Consider the following 21,759-nt stretch of genomic DNA (forward strand, 5'->3'; position numbering starts at 1 on the left):
GGGATGACAGAGGATGAGATGGTTGGATGACATCACCAACTCAATGGACATGAGTTTGAGCAAGCTCCTGGAGTTGGTGATGGACAGGGAGGGCTGGCGTGCTGCAGTCCATGGGGTCACAAAGAGTAGGACACGACTGAGCGGCTGAACCAACACCATCGCATCACTGAGATGCCTAGGCGTCTGTGGGAGTGCAGCACGTATTATACCCCTATTGTATATCTTAGAGATCGACGCTGATGTTAGACTCTTGGGTGCCTCTTGAGAGAGGGAATGAAGCTCTCCTTTTCTATAGCATGTTTTGGGTTCTGCTCCCAGATGGGAGATTCTCCCAGAGCATCTGGTCACCATGCCACCAGCTGATGGCTCATTCTTAAATTCAGGGGATTCTCATACTAGATTTCAGTGCAGTCCTGACCCCATCCTCATCACCCAGCCGAGTTACCCAAGACATCGTTTAAAGAGCAGTTGCTCCATTATTTTTCAAGTGAAAGATTGTGACCCTTGGTTTGTCCACAGAAATCAGGTTTACCCTGGTTTATACTTTAAATCTGGAAGACTTCCCTGAGATAACTTCTGGAAGATTTTCCATTTTAAATCTGAATGACTTCCTTCTGATAACTTCTGGAAGATGAATGTACCAAAACTGCATGCTCACAATTCTAGGCTGGGAAGGACCCTATTAACCTATCTCATCCACGTGCCCATCACTCCTAATGTCCATAGGCATGCTGTCTCTTTTTTAGGTGAACTGGCAGTATTTTTGGAGGAGGAAAAACGGCAACCCACTCCAGTACTCTTGCCTGGGAAATCCCACGGACAGAGGAGCCTGGCGGTCTGCAGTCCATGGGGTCGCAAAGAGTCGGACGTGACTTGGTGACTAAACAGCTGGCAGCATTTAAATCTGAATAAGTTCAGTTCAGTTGGGTCGCTCCGTCGTGTCCAACTCTTTGTGACCCCATGGACTGCAGCACTCCAGGCCTCCCTGTCCATCACCAACTCCTGGAGTTTACTCAGACTCATGTCCATTGAGTTGGTGATGCCATCCAACCATCTCTTTTAAATCTGAGCCATCTCATAAAGGAGAGATATGGTCCTCCCCATCTTTTTTTATTTTTAGCTTTTTATTTTATATTGAAGTACACTTGATGAACAGTGTGACCTTGGTTTCCGGTGCACAGCGCCGTGATTCAGTGATACACACACATGCATCTCTTCCTTTTCACATGCTCTTCCCATGTAGCTTGCTGCATAATACTGGGCGGAGTTGTCTGTGCTATACAGCAGGTCCTGGTCGGTTATGCGTCTTAAACGTAGCAGTGTGTCCACGTTCCTGCTTCCTTTTATACTGAGCCTGAAAGAACCAAGTTTCCGGGGCTCTTGGCTGTTTAAAGACGTCCTGTACCTTGCCAAATTGCATTTAAGTAAAGCCAGCCGCCTCCACTTACAGGGGCCGGAAGGAACATATTGGATCAGGGGCTGGGGAAACACAGTTATGTGGAGGAATAAACAGGAAGGGGCAGAAAATAGGGGTAAGTGAGAAAAACCAGACCCAGATGCTGCGAGGCAGCAGGCCCGGGGATCAAATTTGCTGCTGAGATAGACAGAAGGACATCTCCTCTTAAGCAGCTCATACTGTCTTCTGCCTCGAGCGAGCGACAGAGGAGGGAAAAATGACAGTCTTTCAATGCTGGAATCATCCATCTCGTCAACGGGTCTGAGGAAACTATGGGTTTCTTTTTTTTAATCTTGTCCCCTTTGGAGATCGTGCCCTGAACCTCAGGCATGGTGGTGGCCGCAGTGGCTGTCCCTCGGGTCTCCATGCAGCTGTTTGCTCAGTGTCTGTGTCTGCCCACTTGTTCCACACGTATTTATTGAGCATCTGCTGTGTGGCACCTGCTGGCCTGGACACCTGTCGGTGGGCAAAATGTACTGAGTTCTCTGCCTGGGAGTTGCTTGCCTCTTAGGTCATGGGGGAGCTGCAGGCTGGGCAAACAGCCGGGAATGCAGACTTGTTTCAGGAAGTGGCGCTTGCCCATGAGGATTACTAGTACTGCATGAGTCCTAGTTGGAAGAGGTGGCCCTGCGTTTAGATTACTAGTACTACATGAGTGGATTATTAGTAGTGCAGACTACTGTTACTAGTTGGAAGAGATGGCTTAGATCATCTCGTAATCGAAAGTGGAGTCTGGCTGCTTGACGCTGAAAAGCCACTGAAGAGGGCAGGGTGGTGGGAAGGAAGAGTTTGCTTTATTTGGGATGCTCTCAGCCAGGGGCAGGGGCGGGGGACATCTGTCCAAAGGCTGACTCCCTGACAGTCGGAATGTAAAAGCTTTTATAGACCGAGGGAGGGGGGTTCCTTGCAGAAACAGCACAGTCAGCCCTGAATGTCATTTTGAAACTGATCATCCGTGGTCTGATCAGGATCATCTTGATTCTTTTAGGTACAGTTCATCTTTCAGCCCCACTAGCATCAGTGGCGGAGAAGGCAGTGGCAGCCCGCTCCAGTACTCTTGCCTGGAAAATCCCATGGACAGAGGAGCCTGGTGGGCTGCAGTCCACGGGGTCGCTAAGAGTCGGACACGACTGAGCGACTTCACTTTCACTTTTCACTTTCGTGCATTGGAGAAGGACGCGGCAACCCACTCCAGCGTTCTTGCCTGGAGAATCCCAGGGATGGGGGAGCCTGGTGGGCTGCTGTCTATGGGGTCACACAGAGTCGGACACGACTGAAGGGACTTAGCAGTAGCAGCAACAGCAATAGCATCAGTGGTGCTAGCAGGAAAGAACCCAGCTGCCGATGCAGGACGCATAAGAGACGTGGGTTTGCTCCCTAGATGGGGAAGATCCCCTGGAGGAGGGCATGGCCATCCACTCCAGGATTCTTGCCTGGAGAATGCCACGGACAGAGAAGTTTGGAGGGCTGCAGTCCATGAGGTCGCCAAGGGTCAGACAGGACTGAGATGACTTAGCACAGTAGAGCACAGTCTCTTCACTCCCAGGGTTGATTGGTTTCCATCTCTTTGAGGCCAGTTCTGGGAATTAGGGCAGGTTAGATCACGGTTACTGTCTGGTTGTCATGAAGTTAACATCTTCCCCCTAGTGGGGGTTTCACTATCTTTATTTTTTTTTTTTAATTTTTTTTTTTTTTTTTTTACTTTACAGTACTGTATTGGTTTTGCCATACATTGACATGAATCCACCACGGGTATCTTTAAAGCAGCTCATGAGACCTGGCTCAGAATGTTATCTATATAGCCTTTGGTGCTAAGTCACTGCAGTCGTGTCCAACTCTTTGTGACCCCATGGGCTGTAGCCCACCAGGCTCCCCCGTCCCTGGGATTCCCCAGGCAAGAACCCTGGAGTGGGTTGTCATTTCCTTCTCCAATGCATGAAAGTGAAAAGTGAAAGTGAAGTCTCTCGGTCATGTCTGACTCTTTGAAACCCCATGGACTGTAGCCCCCCAAGCTCCTCTGTCCATGAGATTCTCCAAGAAAGAATCCTAGAGTGGGTTGCCATTCCCTTCTCCATAAAGCCTTTGAGCTTTCCTTGAATTTGCTTGAACTCTGACTAAACTTATTCTTTGGCTCAAGGCTTTTCACAGACCAAAGGCAGGCCGAGGACCTCTGTTTTCGCTTCCGGATCTGTATCGGCAAGAGACCGTGGGTTACCATAGAACCTAAACCAGTCCTAGTTGGGGGACATCACTTGGATCATCTCACATCTATGTTGGTAGGAGACTGTGGACAATTCACAGGCGTTGAACTAGTACGGTTTAGAAGAGATGGGCTTGGATCACCTGAGATCTCTGCTCATAGGAGATTGTGGTCACCACCACCTGGGGGACGCTTTCTGTAATTCTTAGAGGCAAGAGTATTGCCACCTTGAGCTCCAAAGTATCTTGAGCTCCAGATACTTGGTTAGAAAAGAAGAGAGACATTTAGGCTCAAGGTTTGTAGATGCAGGGCCAGGGCAGCAGTGAGCCGGAGCCAGCCCCTGGCGGCTGAGGAATCCCACCAGCTTGTGCGGAACACGCTCCTGCCTGGAAGTCAGCCTTGTGGGGAGCGTCTCCACCACGGCAGCTGGCGGACACAGCGGATGTCGACCGTGTTCCTCGCCCAGAGAAGCTAGAGCTTTCCAGCAGGACACTGGTACCCCTCTACTAGATTGGAGTGGCAGTGTTGGGGAGATCCAACTCGTGTTTGTCTTGATGAGGTTGGATGCCTACATTTCCCTGGTGGCTCTGGCAGTGAAGAATCCACCTATAAAGCGGGAGACCCAGGTTCCATTCCTGGGTTGGGAAGACCCCCCTGGAGAAGGGAATGGCAGCCCACTCCAGTGTTCTTGCCTAGAGAATCCCATGGACAGAGGAGCCTGGTGGGCTACATACAGTCCATGGGTTGCAAAGAATCAGACAAGACTGAGCAATTGATGCTTTTGCTACCTATTGCAATTGCAGACTTCTTAAATACTCATTTTTTTCCAAAATGTTACCGCCAGAATGCTGTTTCTACTCTTTTAAAACATGAATCCCTTTCAGGTTTTATATACAATATATTCTCCATAATAATTGAATATTAGGGCCAGAATGCTGTTTCTCCTCTTAAAATATGAACCCCTTTTGGCTTTTGTATACAATGTCTTCTCTATAATAATTGACCAATTCTGTACTTTTAATGATTCTATAGCTTGGTTGTCTCAGCACATTGAGGGGATGAGAAGTCTTCATTAATTTTTTTCCCTAACAGTGAGCACTGGTTTTAAAAATGATGATGTATCTTGGCTTCCCTGGTGGCTCAGACGGTAAAGACTCCACCTGCAATGCAGGAGACCCAGGTTCAATCCCTGGGTCAGGAAGATCCTGCTGGAGAAGGAAATAGCAACCTACTTCAGTGTTCTTGCCTGGAAAATCCTACGGTCAGAGGAACCTGGTGGGCTAAAGTCTACGGGGTCACAAAGAGGGACAGGACTGAGCTACTGACGCTTTCATTACCTTACAATTCCAGACTTGTTAAAATCTCATTTTTCCGAAAGATTAGAGCCAGAACACCGTCTACTCTGTTAAAACATGAATCCCGTTCAGCTTTTACGTACCACGTCTTCTCTATAATTGAATAATTCTATAATTCTAATGGTTCTGTAATTTAGTTGTCTCAGCACATTGAATGGCTTCACTTTATCATCATCTGAGATCATTATTCCCGTTACATTTTAGGAGAACTCACGAAAGCATTACTAGAACACGGATAGCTTTGGTGATGTGATGATGGGAATTTTGAGCTTAAATTTCCTGTTCAGCTTGTATTCAAAAAGTGTGGCTTTAAGTTTTGACTTAGGTATTTGCCTTAGTTTAAAGGCAATGTAATGGCAACTGGATTTTATGGTCAAATGCATCTTAACAGACTGGCGGATGTTTTTCGCTCTGGTATTCTGGTGCAGAGTTTTGACAAGATAAACATAAGTCTATCAAGTAACTGCTGCAGCTAAGTCGTCTGTGACTCTTTGTGACCCCATGGACTGTAGCCCGCCAGGCTCCTCTGTCCAGGGGATTCTCCAGGCAAGGATACAGGAGTGGGTAGCAGAGAGAACGTTCTAATTATAGCTACTTTTGTCTTAGGAATTAAACGGCATAAGAAAGGCTGAGCTGGTTTTTGTGGGTGTTGGTTGGATACCCTTTTTTATCTGAAGATCAGAAGTTCAATCTGAAGGGTCAGCTACAGCGTACTGAAGGCTGAGGCTGAACTAACGTCAGTTCAGTTCAGTTCAGTCACTTTGTCGTGTCTGACTCTTTGGAACCCCATGGACTGCACGCCAGGCCTCCCTGTCCATCACCAACTCCTGGAGCTTGCTCAAACTCATGTCCATCGAATCAGTGATGCCATCCAACCATCTCATCCTCTGTCGTCCCCTTCTCCTTTGCCCTCAGTCTTTCTCAGCATCCGAGTCTTTTCAAACGAGTTGGCTCTTCACTTCAGGTGTTAGAGTTTCAATTTTAGCAACAGTCCTTCCAATGAATGATTAGAATAATCAAAGCAATGAAGAGCAAAGGTTAAAGGCAAAGAAACAGATCCAAGGAGGAACTGAAATCCGCCCTTCCCTGTAACACATTCAGTAGATGACGTCAAGATTACCAAGGGGGGGTCAGCTGAGGGTCCCAGGGGACGGTATGGGTGGCTCACAGCGGGTGGAAAGAGAGCAGTCTTTGAAATGCTTCCTTTTTTTAAAAAAAAAAAAGGTTATTTTCTTTATTTTTGTCTGTGCTGGGTCTTCTTTGCTGCGAGGGCTACTCTCTTGCTTTGGTGCCTGCTTTTATCTTGTTGTGGAGCACAGGCTCTTGGGTGTGTGAGCTTCAGTAGCTGTAGCGCGTGGCCTCAGAAGTTGTGGCTACTGGGCTTGGTTGCCCCGAGGCACGTGGGAATCTTCCCGAATCAGGGATCCAACCTGTGTCCCCGGCGTTGGCAGGCAGACTCTTTACCACTGGGCCACCAGGGAAACCCCTGCCAAGCCTCTCGAAGCACTCCAAGGTGGCAGTTTGTAGCGGGAAATGCTGCTAAGACCAAAACCCCCAAATGACTGTATTTGGCTGCTATGATATATACACGGAGTCCCCCATGCGTAGAAAATTAATCTCGCCAAGACAAGCAGTTAAACCACATTCATCAAGGGCCATCAAAATGTGAGTGATAAATTAAGAGTTACTGTGTTACTTTAAATTTTGTTGCTCATGTTCTTTAAGAATCCTGAAGATGGCGGGGATGGACAAAAGTGTCTTAAAACTTGTATCGCAGTGGCAACAGGTTGAAGAACAGCTGGAAAGCAGTGGTCTCGTCTTAGACTGCTGGCAGCTTTACATTCAAATGGGGTCTCCCCTGGTGGCTTAGAAGGTAAAGAGTCTGCCTGCAATGCGGGAGACCTGAGTTTCATCCCTGGGTTGGGGAAGATCCCCTGGAGAAGGAAATGGCACCCCACTCCAGTATTCTTGCCTGGAGAATTCCATGGACCAAGGAGCCCTGCGGGCTACAGTCCATGGGGTTGCAAAAGAGTCGGACAGGACTGAGTGGCTAAACAACAGCAAATCAGAAAAGGAGACGGGAGCTTGAGAGGTTAACAGCCACGCCGAGCATCCCACAGCTAGGAGACCACATAGCTGGAGTTGGAACCCACCCTGTCAGAGCCAATAGAGGGGGCGGGAGAGTTCAAGCACATTGTACTCAGTGAGCCACCAAGACAAGACACAGTTCCGAGCTCAGAGTAAGGGATGTGGCCCCAGGAGGCTGGTCATGGGTCTAGACCCACAAGAATCCTTGCATGAAGGGGGATGTAATTTGCAAAGCAGACTGGCATCTGTTAGGAGGGATTAAGCAGCTTTTATCTGCAGAATGTTCTTCTGATGCCTCCGTGGACAGCTCAGTGGGCTTTGCATTGTCCCTGTTTGTTCTTGGAGACCCCGCGTGCTCATTCTCGAGGCCTGTCTGCCAAGGGACCTCGGAACCCTTTCTTGTGGCCGAGTCCCTGAAAGCGATCAAGATCACAACAGCGGTGCCTGTCCTGGGCTTCACATGCCCCTCAGAGCCCCAGGGAATCTCAGGGCACCGTTGCTTATTTGAAGCTTGGAAAGGGCTGAATTCGGGGTCCAGCTCAGGAGTCAGGCTGTTCTCAATTAAATTCTATTTGCCACTTTGTCAAAGGACTGGAAGCTTTCTTTTCTTGTGAATGAAAAGAAAGTGAGTCACTTTTTTTTTAACCTGTGAGAGTTAGTTGCTCAGTCGTGTCTGACGCTTTGCGACCCCACGGACTGTAGCCCGCCGGGCTCCTCTGTCCATGGGATTCTCCAGGCAAGAATACTGTAGTGGGTTGCCTTACCCTCTTCCAGGGGATCTTCCCTGAATCAGGGATTGAACCCAGGTCTTCCTCACTGCAGGCAGACTCTTTACCTTCTGAGCCACCAGAGGAGCCCCCTGTTAAGCTGTGATTCTACATAAAAATGTTTCAAAGGTAAATCGTGCGCTCCATAGCACTTTGTATGAGAATGACAAAGCCGTCCTGCAACTTAATAAGTCAGACATCTTTGCGGTTTAGCCATAACTCTCTTAAAGTTTGGGCTTCCCTGGTGGCTCAGCTGTTAAAGAATCCACCTGCAATGCAGGAGACCTCGGTTGGGAAGATCCCCTGGAGAAGGAAATGACAACCCACTCCAGTGTTCTGGCCTGGAGAATCCCATGGCCTGTATATAGTCCATGGGGTCACAACTGAGTGACTTTCACTTTCTCTCAAATTTTGAAGCATCATTTAAACCGAATTCAAATGACTGTTCCCGTCAATACGTAGAATACTTTTGTTTTTGAAAAAAAAATGCTGCCTGTAGGTTCCCTGCGTTCTCACTGTAAAGGCTAATAATTGCTTCCTCTGGTCACTGAATCTCAATTGTAGCTGAGTTTAAGATTCCGATTCCGTGGTGGTCAAACTCTTTATCTGTGACAAAGAGAGAAAACAACCTTTTCCAGAGTGCACTGGGATTTTAACCATAAACAAAAAAAAATGTTTAACTCAAAAGATTTTTAGTAGCAAAAAAGTTTTTTTAACTGAAAAGATTTTTAGTAGTATATGGAGAAATCCCAGATGAAATACGTCATCAAAATTAATTTGAAAAAACAAGATTAAACAGGCGTGTTAGAAATGCAGGTGACAGTAGGTGCCTCCTTTCTGTTGAAATGACACCTTTGACTGTAGATTCCTGGTTTCCTGGTGAACTGCAGAACAGACCCTGAACCAAGGCTTCGTATCTTATAAACCTAGGCTTTTCCAGGCGGCACAGTGGTAAAGAATCTTCCTGCCAATGCAGGAGACGCAAGGGATGCAGGTTCAGTCCCCAGGTCAGGAAGATCCCCTGGAGGAGGGCATGGCTCCACTATATTCTTGCCTGGAAAATTCCGAGGACATAAGAGCCTGGCACGTGCAATAAAATGCATTTGAGCAAACCTAGAGTGGTCTAACAAAATTATACGAGCATGCACAATGTTTCTTTTTTATAAAAAGGTTTTAAAAATCCAGATTGGGCGAGATAAAGGCAGACACCTCGATGGCACACCAAACAAATCTTCAGAAAAATTACTTCTTCAGTCTACACTTGTCCGAGCTACGTGTCTGCTCCCTGTGAGAATGCTTAATGTTTATTTACTGACTGGTCCTTAAACCTGGGTGTATGCATGCTCAGTCGCTCAGTCATGTCCAATTTTGTGCCACCCCATGGACTATAGCCCACCAGGCTCGTCTGTCCATGGGATTCTCCAGGCGAGAATACTGGAGTGGGTTGCCATGCCCTCCTTCAGGGAATATTTACCCTTACTCGCCCTCGAATATACTTGTCTGGGGTCAGGGGCTTTTGGGGGGAGAATGTGGACATGTGTGCTAATTGTCTTCTGATGTCCATTAATTTATTTTGCATTTGGATCCGTGGGTGAGCACTCAGTACGTGCAATTACAAAACCACCATTTCCATGACACAAACAGATGATCAGAGTGAATTAAGTAGGTGTGTGATGCTTTCTAGGCGCCAGTCTCTATGGTTTTCTATAAAAAAGCAGGAAGAATAAAGCAGGAAAGGACATTTTCAGTATGAACCTAATTTCATCTGGTTTATTGGGAAATCCCATGGGCGGAGGAGCTTGGTAGGCTGCAGCCCATGGGGTCGCAAAGAGTCGGACACGACTGAGCGACTTCACTTTCACTTTTCACTTTCATGCATTGGAGAAGGAAATGGCAACCCACTCCAGTGTTCTTGCCTGGAGAATCCCAGGGACGGGGGAGCCTGGTGGGCTACCGTCTGTGGGGTCGCACAGAGTCGGACACTACTGAAGTGACTTAGCAGCAGCATACACATCAACTCTATTTTCACCTGCCACCTTTTTCTGCCCAGGATGCAGTTTCTAGACCTCTATCAGAGCCAGCTCTCAGAAAGTCGTAGTGTCGTAAGATAAACAGTAAATCAATCATTTTACAATTATTTGTTTGTAAATCAATTTTTGTTTTTCTAACATTTTAACATTGACTATTTAGTAATTGGAAGAGACCCTGATGCTGGGAAAGATTGAAGGCAGGAGAAGAAGGGGACGACAGAGGATGAGATGGCTGGATGGCATCACCAACTCAAGGGACATGAGTTTGAGCAAGATCCAGGAGTTGGTGATGGACAGGGAGGCCTGGGGTGCCGCAGTCCATGGGGTCGCAAAGAGTCAGACACGACTGAGCGACTGAACTGAGTTGAACTGAACAGCAACAAATGGATCACAACACTTACATTTTTTAAACTTTTTTATTTTATTAATTCGAATGCCCTGGGTCTTTGTCGCTGTGTGTGTGTGGGGACGGTGCTTTCTCTAAGTGTGATTCATGGGCTTGTCATTGTGGGGGCCTCTCTCACTGTGGGCTCTTGGGCCCACAGCTTCAGTGGTTGCAGCTTTCGGGCTCCCCCTAGAGGCGAGGTCCAAAAAAAAAATCAGTTTTTGCATTATAACAGCCAGTGTTCTTGCCTGGAGAATCCCAGGGATGGGGAGCCTGGTGGGCTGCCGTCTATGGGGTCACACAGAGTCGGACACGACTGAAGCGACTTAGCAGCTTAGCAGCTATTGCATAATCACCTTTGTCTTTTCCTCCTTGGCAGTTAGATAACAACTCGTGTTTTCTTGCTTTAAGAAAAAGAATTTTAGCTATGATGCTTACTCTTTTTTGAGCCTTAAGTGTGATAAATCCAGTCCATCCATAACTGAGTCTCTGCCTTCTTGAAGCACCCAGAGGGTGGTTTTCCATGCACGCTTTCTTTGGGGGTGACTATAACAACCCTGTTCCCACCACACTCACTTCTTTGCTTGTCCCACCACAGGCACGTCTATCTGGAAGGCCTTTTTCTTCACCCCCAAGTTCTCCCCCGAGGGCGCCAACGGATGCTTTCCCACCAACCTGTGTTTCTGTCACGGGCAGTACGTCACCTACCACGACCCGCCCCTGCTGTTTGAGATTTCCAGAGACCCCCGGGAGAGAAACCCGTTAACCCCGACATCGGAGCCGCGGTTCCAGGAGATCCTGGAGGCCATGCAGGAGGCGGCAGCCCGCCACACCCGAACCCTTCAGGACGTCCCCAACCAGCTGTCGCTGGGGAACCTGATCTGGAAGCCGTGGCTGCAGCTGTGCTGCTCGTCATGGGGGCTGTCCTGCCAGTGTGACCGGGAGGATCAGGATGGGAGACAGAGCCTTTAGCCGTTATCGGCAGCGTCGGGGTGTGCACAGGGTGGGGGGGCCACCCTGCCGGCAGCATCAGAGATGAACGCCCAGGATCGACCCTGGGGGAAGGCAGCCCTGGCCACCTCCCTCCTCCCCACGCACCTGGAGGCTCCATCAAGACCCCCTTCCACACACACACACACACACACACACACACACACACCTGTCCACCCCCCCCCCCGCCCCGGGGAGGGGGGGAATCAACGTTTGCAATAAACAGAGACACAGATGTTATTTACGTCTTCCGAGGCCAGTTGTTCACATGGACGGATGACTGGGCCATGAGTGTCCAACATCTGTGCAGTGGAGGGCAGGAAAGGGCGCAGGTGAGCTGCTGACCTCTCAGACAGCGTGATCCACAGCTAAAGGCGTCGCTTACTCCACAGCTGACTTGATGCACTGGCCACCAAGATTTCCCCTAGAGAGCATCGCGTGACAGTGAATCAAATGTTAAGTGTTGATTGAAATCTAACACGTGCCCCTTTTTTACCCTGTGTAAAAGAGCATCTTGCCCAATCACGGATGATGGTTAAGTTGCCGTCTTCTGGTTTCTGAAAGGCGATTATTGTCAGTATTATTTGCAAATACGTATGAAACACTCTTCACGCTATCCATGTTTGTACATGGATATGTGTCTTTCTTTGAGAAGTCTGCAATGTTTAGAAGCTCCTCACTGTTGAAGGAGAAGCAACAGAGACTTGCAGGTGTGGTTTGTGTGACCGCCTTTTGGTGAGCTCTCAGTGAATGTCGAAGCTGAGACACACCTCTCCTGTCTGAGTGTTTCCAGCCCGTCATTTGTAGCACGCTGTTTGGCTTCTGCTGTCCCTTGGGTGAACAGCATTTCTGAACCAAGAGTCCAACTTCAGAGATTCTGCAGTCCGAGAAATCCGCTCTAACAGATTCAGAATTATTGGCGTGTGAAACGTATGCTATTTCACAGGGGTTGGGGGTTTGGGGTGGGGGAGACACAAGCCATCAGACATAAGCAGTCAATGACCCACACCCACAAAAACTTGAGCAATCAGACAGTCCACGACCCATACCCGTGAAGACATGAGCAATCAGACATAAGCAGTCCACGACCCATACCCACGAAGACACGAGCCATCAGACATAAGCAGTCCACGACCCATACCCACGAAGACATGAGCCATCAGACATAAGCAGTCCACGACCCTTACTCACGAAGACACAGCAGTCAGACATAAGCAGTCCATGACCCATACCCGTGACATCTCGATGCCGAATTTCATAACTAGAGAATGGTGGTTCATGCCCGTCCTTGTGTTTTGTTGGCCTGACCCTGCAGGTAAGCAATATCTGTGCCTTCTGTTGGTCGTGACATGCACGCTTCCGTTTGAATTGCATTTCCTGCGACCTCAGGAATGCAGGGATGAGGCCTAACGGGGTCATTTAGGAGACTGGGAGACAGGGGCCACAGGTGGAGAGAGTTCCCAAGTCCGGACCACCAGCCCCTTCTGGGCAAAGAGTTCCCCTGAGTGGAGAACACCTAGGTGACCTTCAGACACTATACGCGCTCCCCCGATATGGTGAGGATTCGTTCAGTCATCTGTACATGGGAGCTGTGGTCCCGCTGCCTCTCTTTCATTTCTGTAGCGAACATGTCTCAGCGTCTGTCTGCTCCTGGGTCAGGGGTTTTCTCGATCCCATGGGAGTGCGGGTCAGTGGAATACTCTGTCCCCTCTGGACGCGAGGACCCCGCCATCCAGGCACTTTGCAGAAAAATGTGTGTAAGCGTGTCTCCAGCTCTCCGACTGGTCTCTGCCTTCCCATCTTTGTCCCTGCCGAACAGTGTCTAAGTTCCGACAGCATCTCTGGAGCTCCTCCTTACGGTCTGCTATTTCAGAATTTTTTTAAATTAATTAATTTATTTCACTTGGAGGATAATGACGTCACCATATCGTGGTGGTCTTTGCTGTACATCCACATGAATCGGTCACAGGTGACCATGTGTCCCCCCCATCCTGAACTGCCCCTCCCACATCCCTCCCTACTCCATCCCTCTGGGTTGTCCCAGAGCACCGGCTTTGAGTGCCCAGCCCAGCTTCATGCATTAGCTTTCCCTGGTCATCTCTTTCTCGTATGGTAATATACGTGTTTCCATGCTGTCCTCTCAAATCATCCCACCCTCCCCTTCTCCCACAGAGCCCAAAAGTCTGTTCTGTACATCTCTGTCTCCTTTGTTGCCCTGCATGTAGGATCGTTGATACCATCTTTCTAAGTTCCGTATAAATGTGTTAATATACAGTGTTTGTCTTTTTCTTTCTGACTTACTTCACTTGGTACATATGCACAGTGGAATATTACTCACCTGTAAAAAAAGGAATGCATTTCAGTGAGGTCTAATGAGGTGGATGAACCAGGAGCCTGTTATTTCAGATTGCAAATCTTTCTCTGTCTTAAAAAAAAAAAAGACAAATGGTTCCTTCCGCCTCCCTGGGAATGGTTCAGAGTTGGAAAGCAAGCAGGATTCTTTCTCTTAATTCAGATTTCTCATTCCAGAAATTTGCCAAAAGCGTGTCATGTTGTTTTAGGAAATACTGTCGTGAAAGAATGCATGAGCGTGTTACTAGTGGGTTAGAATTATTGCTGTTATCAGGCAAAACCTATCTAAAGCCACTGTTACCAACTTACGTGTTAAAAGATGACCATATTTGCTCAGAGTTGGACACACTCAACGCACATGGATTTTACAAGACATTTTATGATGTCAGAACATTGTGTTTGAGGCTGAAATCAGTGGAAGGACTTTTGCAGATGTTGTTAATGCACAGCTTTGTATAGCACTGATTGTTTAATCTGTACACGGGTAACAGCCCACAAAGGATACATTTACCTCTAGACTCAGAATCAGCTTTGAAGTATTTGCCTCAAAATAACTTAGATCTCCATTATGTCTCAGTGCATCTGAAAATCAGGTTTCTTTGTAATAATCATAATTACCACTTACCACTTGAAAGTTTGGCTTGGAATGCACAACAGGAAATTTGAATTGCCACTGGTGTGATCTCTTGTATGTCCTGCTCTTTGTGGGTTTTAAAGCTTTAAACAAATTCTTTCTGGAAAAAAAATATATATCATTATATTTCTAGCATTTCACGGACATTAAAAGCTTAAGCTAACGGTGACCTATTGGCAGGCATGATTTGACAACATCATTAATGTGGTGTGAAAAGCACAATTGTAACCTGTGTATCAGAGGTGATGAAGGTTTCAGAAAGGGGCACAGATGTCCGGTGGCCCTGAAGGACATCCACGGAAGAAGCGGGCAACGTGTTTGTCGCGTGTCTGAACGATGGAATCTGTGACATGATCGCATCTATGAAGGTTTCCCAGAACCTTATTGTCATGTTAACTTCAAATGAAAATAAAGTTTTCCTTGGCAATTAAAAATTCTCTCCTGCTTGGTTTTCCATGGGGCTCAATTCAGCAAGTGTGCGGAGTGTTCAGTCAGTCAAGAGTCTGCGGGCAATGCGGGAGACCTGGGTTCCATCCCGGGGTTGGGAAGATCCCCTGGAGAAGGAAATAGCAACCCACTCCAGTGTTCTTGTCTGGAGAATCCCATGGCCAGAGGAGCCTGGAGGGGTGTTTGCTATGTCTGGGGTATGACCTTAAGTAATGGGGAATGGGGTTTCAGTTCATTAAATCTCCACGGAATGTCAGAGGCTCTGGGGAGATGTGGGGAGTACATGGATGGATGAGAAATAGTAATAATAATAACAAATAAGGTAGCTCCTGAGTTTCATGATTAGAAGTCAGTGTGGACGCCCTGGCCATCTCTTGGGTTCCAAGGCTTGCATGTTGCTACAGCTGTTGGTCAGTTTCCAATGAAAGGCTTGTAGTAAATTCAATGGGATCATAGTTATAAAGTGCCTGGCATGTTATAAGTCCTAAGAAAGTGTTAGCTATCTTTACAGCCTTGCTTATATTTATCTGCAAGTGTTTTTTAGTACAAAAAAAAATTGTAGAAAAATGCAGCATTCACACTACTGAAGAGAAAGAATCACTTTTAACCTGACCATCAAGCAGAAAATACCTTAAGTATTTCTGAGTATATCTTTGAGACTTTATACACACAATCTCTGGAGTTCCCTGGTGGCTCAGACGGTAAAAGCATCTGCCTACAATGCAGGAGACCCGGGTTCAATCCCTGGGTTGGGAAGATCCCCCTGGAGAAGGAAATGGCGCCCAGTCCAGTACTCTTGCCTGGAAAATCCCATGGACAGAGCAGCCTGGTGGGCTATAATCCATGAGGTCACAGAGAGTCGGACACGACTGAGCAACTTCACTTTCACTCTCTTTCACTTTCACACACAATCACATTACACACCCACACAGATGTATGTTACAGAAATGAATTATAACCAGTTGTATTATAATCATTTTTTTCCCCACGTAACTCCTTTGTAACCATCTCCATGATACCAAGAATATATTCAGTCCATGGTTTTGATTGATTTGATAATAAAAAAATTTCCAATGAATATGTTTTTATAAATATGAACTTTGAGTTGCCTATTGAAATTGATGTCGTTAAAGCATCTGCCTGCAATGCTGGAGACGTGGGTTCGATTCCTGAGTCGGGAAGATCCCCTGGAGAAGGAAATGGCAACCCACTCCAGTACTCTTGCCTGGAGAACCCCATGGACAGAGGAGCCTGGTGGGCTACAGTCCACGGGGTCGCAAAGAGTCAGACACGACTGAGCGACTTCACTTTCAAATGTAACACGGGGTGGAAGACGCAGCCACACACGAAGATCTGGCATAGGCTTGGGTGGGCGGGACCCCCTGTAACTGCGTGTGAAGCAGAAACTCTCTCATGTGTCATCGCGGTACTGGGTACCGGGCAAGAAGATTTTCTCCGCTTTCTTTTATCTTCGGGGCCACTGAGGCAGTCAGGCCCAGCCAGGACGTTTCCCGCAGCGTGCTCCGTTTGTAGCTACTGAATGCAGACTGTCCAGGTAATGACTCTGAGATGGTCCTCAGGGGGAGGTGATTCCATGATGGTGGTGAAATAGCCGGGATCTGCTGAGTCACCAGCTGGGGCAGCTCCAGAGAAACCACGGTTTCCCCGATCGACAGAAGACTGAGACTGGAACAGCATGTAACCTTTTCTGGGGCCTTCCCGGGTGGTCCAGTGGCCAAGTCTTCGAGTTCCCAGTGCAGGGGGTCATGGGTTTGATCCCCGGTCCGGGAACTAGAATCCCGCATGCCACAGCTAAACAATCCAGCCTCGCCGCAGTGAAGACAGAAGACCCCGCATGCTGTCACCAGGACCCAGTGCAGCCAAATAAAGAGAGAGATATATATAGAAAGATCTGCTCTTTTTATTTTGAAGACATTGAGATTTGGAGGTTGTCAGTGTAGCAGCACCTGGAGTTCCCTATCTCAACTAATACACTATCTGGGTTTCCCTGGTGGCTCAGCTGTTAAAGAATCCACCTGCAATGCAGCAGACCTGGGTTCCATCCCTGTGTCGGGAAGACACCCTGGAGGAGGGCATAGCAACCCGCTCCAGCGTTCTTGCCTGGAGAATCCCATGGATGGAGGAGCCCGGCGGGCTACAGTCCATGGGGTCACAGAGACTCGGTCACGACTGAGCGGCTAAGCATGCCGGCACGGTCGTATTATATAAACCTGACACTCTTGTGAGAATGTTTTGGATTGCAAAAAGGTGTCTTTCCCCAACTTACTGGTGTTGCTCTGAATAGAAGCCTATGCACGAATTTTTCTTTTTAATTTTGACTTTATGATGGGAACGATGCTCAACATGAGATCTGCCCTCCTAGATTTTGCTGGAGGGGATGCAGTCTTCTTAACCACAGGCACAGAGTTGTACAGGAGATCCGTTCCTTCTGCATAACTGAAACTTTGTATCTGTTGATAGAAAGTCCCCCTTCTCCTCACCCCTCCAGCCCCTTCAGTTCAGTCCCTCAGTCCTGTCCGACTCATTGCGACCCCGTGGACTGCAGCACGCCAGGCTTCCAACCCCTTGGCAAACCGTAATTCTGCTCTCTGCCTCTGTGGGTTTCCTCATACACATGGGACCACGCAGTGTCTGTCCTTAGTTCACTTAGCATCTGCCCCCTAAGATTCATCCATGTTGTTGTTGACTGCGAGATTTCCCTCATTTTTAAAGTTCAAGTCTGTCTATTATTTAAAAAAAAAAAAAAAAGGCAACTAGTCTTGGCAAGGTTGTCGGGAAATTATAACCCTCTACACTATTGGTGGGAATGCAAAATGATGTCGCTGCTGTGAAAAACGGTGTGGGTGTGTGTTCAGTCAATTTCCTTGTGTCTGAGTCTTTCTGACCCCGTGGACTGTAGCCCGCCAGGCTCCTCTGTCCGTGGGACCCTCCAGACCAGCATACTGCAGTGGGTTGCCGTGCCCTCCTCCAGGGGAATCTTCCCAACCCTGGGATTGAACCTGAGTCTCCTGGATCTCCTGATCCTGACCGAGGGATGGAACTCGAGTCTCCTGCATCTCCTGAACTGCGGGTGGATTCTTTACCGCTGAGCCGCCAGGGAAGCCCCCCGAAAACATTATGGAGGCTCCCTCAAGACATTAAAAATAGAACTACCTTATGATCCAGCCTTCTCCCTTCTGGGGGATTTTGCCCCCAAATTGAAATCAGGACCTCAAAGAGATGGCTGCACAACCATGCTCATTGCAACATTATTCATAGTATGAGCTGGTGTAGACAGAATCTTTAATGTCACTGAAAGATGAATTGACAAGGATGTATGGAATATGCCGTGATTCTTTAAAGGCCTTCAACCCTTAGAAGGTGGGAGTTCAGTTCAGTCGCTCAGTCCTGTCTGACTCTTTGCGACCCCAAAGAAGGTGGGAAAGAGAGACTTAAACATGTATTATGCGTTACCACCACCTGCCTACAGCCCAGAATGGAGAACTGATTCTGCAACCACTGTCTCAGTGAGTGAGAAACACAGTTGGATTCTTTACATAACTGACAGTTTGATGATTAATTAAACATCGAGATTCTTTCTCATGGTGGCATATGACTTGCTTCATTGATTACAGGAAGATAGCAGATTTCAAAAGATATTGCCTATGCCTAGGAGAGATTGCTGTGATTTCTAATAGCAAATCTAATGAGTATATATTTTTTTAAAGATTCATTTTGCTTCAGAGTGGTGTCCCATCTCTTGTCAAATATCCTTTAATTCTCCTTGGATGTGTGTGTCAGTCGCTCAGGTGTGTCCAATTCTTTGCGACCCCGTGGACCATAGCCTGCCAAGCTCCTATGTCCATGGAATTTTCCAGGCAGAATACTGGAGTAGATTTGCCATTTCCTACTCCGTAATGAATGCATTTTTAAAGAGCTTTTTTTAAAAAACTTTATGTTGTGGTGTCATGGGGTCGCTGAGGGTCGGATACAACTGAGCGACTTCACTTTCACTTTTCACTTTCATGAATTGAAGAAGGACATGGCAACCCACTCCAGTGTTCTTGCCTGGAGAATCCCAGGGACGGCAGAGCCTGGTGGGCTGCCCGTCTATGGGGTCACAGAGAGTTGGACACGACTGAAGCAACTTAGCAGCAGCAGCAGCATTGAGGTGTAGCCAGTTGACAATGTTGTGATAGTTTAGGGTGAACCAAAGAGACTCAGTCATTTTTTTATAAAATATTCTAGTTAGCAAAATATTCAAATTTGGTCCCGTCCAAAATGTTCATAAGACAGTTGATTCGTATCAAAAGTTCCTTGTGAAATTTCCTTCTTTCATTTTTGGCTGTGCAGGGCCTTCCTGGCTGCCTGCAGCCTTGCTCTGGCTGCAGAGGTTGGGGGAGGTACTCTCTAGTTGTGGTGCAGAAGCTTCTAATTGCATGGACTTCTCTCACTGTGGAACACAAGCTCTAGGTACACACGGACTTCAGTAGTGTGGCTTAGTTGCTACCCAGGATGTGGGATCTTCCTGGACCAGGGATTGGACCGGTGTCCCCTGCAAACTGGCAGGTGAATTCTTAACCGCTGGACCACCAGGGCAGCCCTCAAAAAGGTTCTTGATGTTTGGTTATCTTCAGTCCTTTTCAAAATGCCCATGGAGACTTCTCGGTCCACACCAAAAGGTCCTTGATGTTTTGTCCCATCCAAAATCGTTTGGCGTGGCACACCTGCTTGTGGACGTTTTTGATAGGACTGAATTTCAAGAACTTTTTGGTGTGGACCAGACGTCTTCTGGACCAAATGTCTGATGCACCAAATGTCTGATGCAAGTTTTAGACAGGACCAGGTATCCTGCAGGGAATATTGTTTTTTTAATGCCTTGCAAACCTAATCACTTTTGAAAATACCTTCAAAAATATTTCCTGGCCTATGTGAGAGTCCAGTGAATGTCATATTTTAGTTTTTGTAGATCGGATTTTGTCCTTAGGGAAAAAGATCAGAAGATGACGTAATGTTTTTACGACAACTTCTTTCAGCAACCTTTGAAATAGTGCCATGTAGCTTGTGTTTAATAGATCTAATTAAACCACGAGATGCCTGTTTCCTGTGTTTCCCTTCGAAAGTCAGCATCGAAAACATTCAGTTTACGCAGAGCATCAGTTCCGTGTGAAAATCTGAGGAGCATTTTTGCAGCCAGACTGGAAAGCAGCGTCCTGTAGTGCCTCTCAGCAAAGGTGACAAGTGCCGTATGAAAAGGTTGGGAGAAGTTAAGAGTTTCAGATAATTCCGAAAAGGGCACTCGTGGCATTTCATCAAAAGCATCGGGTCGGTGACTGCTGAGAGAGAGAGTCATCAGACAGCTCATCCGTTAGAGCTTGTATCAGGGAGACGTGTTCCCAGCTGTACCATCAGAAGCAGAGATAAGTGAGTTTCCGGAGCATATTTCGTCGCCCTGAAGGTGAAGTGGGAAAAGGTCCCAGGGCCCACGCGTTGCTCTGATAGGCTGGCCTGTGGAATGAAGTTTGGTTCGACTCCTTCCTCCCAGGCCTGATTCCCAGCGCTTCTGTGAGTTCATGGACTTGGAATCTTCACTACATCTCTATCAGGGGCTTCCCAGCTGGTGCTGGTCGTAAAGAATCCACCTGCAATTCAGGAGACACGAGTTTGATCCTGGGTTCCGGAAGATTCCCCTAGAGAAGGGCATGGCAACCCACTCGAGTCTTCTTGCCTGGAGAGTCCCATGGACAGAGGAGCCTGGTGGGCTACAGTTGATGCGGGTCACAAAGAGTCAGACACGACTGAAGACTTAGCATGCACGCACACACATCTCTTATCAGATGTTATGATTCTCTTGTTACAGATGGGGAAACATGCAAAAAACAGGATGTAAATATGCTTTATGCTCAGATTTATGCTGTGATGTTTTCATTTAAAAAAGTAAATGGATAGATTTTCAGTCTTCATGTATGTTTCCATGTCTGTGTTGCTCACTGCACAACTCCGGGGGTGACATGCACACTCCACCATAGGAAGCACTGTTTCCTCTGTTTGTTCAGTGCGCAACCTGAGCCACCATACGTGGCAGCCTTGGTTAGATTGCGGTGTAGAGAGAGCTGGATATGTAAGTCATCGATAGAACTTGTTATTTTGATTGGCCTGACAGTGAAGGCTGGAGAGCATTGTGTGAACTCAACCCAGGCGTCGAATCCGTGAGCTAACGTATAGACCTGGGGCACTTCCCGAGTGAAGGAGATGGTGTGATGAGGATCCTGCTCATTAGGACGGAGATCAGATTGGTGGAGCTGGCTTATTGCATCCAAGGAAATAGGCATGTGGTTTTGTGTGTGTGTGTTGATTCTGATACAGCCAGCAGTGTGTTGATTTCTAAAGACCTGTGGCTTGATCTGTGGTCCTCAGACGTACTGACCTTGTGTGTTGGGAGAAATGTCCCTTGTTAGTTGGAACCACAGGGCCTGTTGCTAGGAGAGGAATTTCCAGCATCTCAGATAGAGGTTGGGCCCCTGATTGAAGGTGACACCAAGCAGAGCCTCAGAGGGCCCACAGTGACCATCTAGGGTGAAAGTGTTACTCACTCACTTCTGGCCGACTCTTTGCGACCCCGTGGACTGGAGCCCTCCAGGCTCCTCTGTACACATGAGATTGTCCAGGCAAGAATACGGAGTGGGATGCCATTTCCTTCTCCAGGGGATCTTCCCGACCCAGGGCTTGAACCGAGGTCTCCTGCATTGCAGGCAGTTTTCCTACCATCTGAGCTGCCGTCTAGGGTGAGCCAGGAACAATGCATCAAGCACTCAGTCTTTCCTTGAGTGCCCGAGGGTTTAAATGTCATCACTGCCTCCTGAAGTGTGTTCTTTTTGACTGACTTACGCCACCCCTCTCTTTCTGCAGAGGAAGAATGATTAAATTTTGCCGAATATTTCATCTCTCATTTTTACCCCCTTAGAGATTATGTCCTAAGGAATCTTGGGGCGTTTTGGACACTGGAATAGTTGAGGCTTACGCAGGCTTAGAAAGATATTTTAGGTTGTTAGAGG

General features: G+C 47.6%; 1 protein-coding gene and 1 non-coding gene across 3 annotated transcripts in view; both read left to right on the forward strand.

Moving 5' to 3' along the window:
• LOC138431404 (steryl-sulfatase) overlaps nt 1-14,691 on the forward strand; it is a 157,989-nt gene extending 143,298 nt beyond the window's left edge. For both annotated transcript variants that reach the window (XM_069573503.2, XM_069573502.2), the window contains one exon: nt 10,880-14,691. In XM_069573503.2, the coding sequence (XP_069429604.1) occupies nt 10,880-11,253 (374 nt within the window). In that variant the 3' untranslated portion in view covers nt 11,254-14,691. The remainder of the gene's footprint in view (nt 1-10,879) is intronic.
• Nucleotides 14,692-15,387: 696 nt separating this feature from the next.
• On the forward strand, nt 15,388-15,460 carry TRNAC-ACA (transfer RNA cysteine (anticodon ACA)). The gene has a single exon. It is a non-coding gene; the product is annotated as a tRNA-Cys (tRNA).
• The last annotated feature ends 6,299 nt before the right edge of the window (nt 15,461-21,759 follow it).

This window comes from Ovis canadensis, chromosome X, assembly GCF_042477335.2.
Source record: "Ovis canadensis isolate MfBH-ARS-UI-01 breed Bighorn chromosome X, ARS-UI_OviCan_v2, whole genome shotgun sequence".
Taxonomy (NCBI): Eukaryota; Metazoa; Chordata; class Mammalia; order Artiodactyla; family Bovidae; genus Ovis; species Ovis canadensis.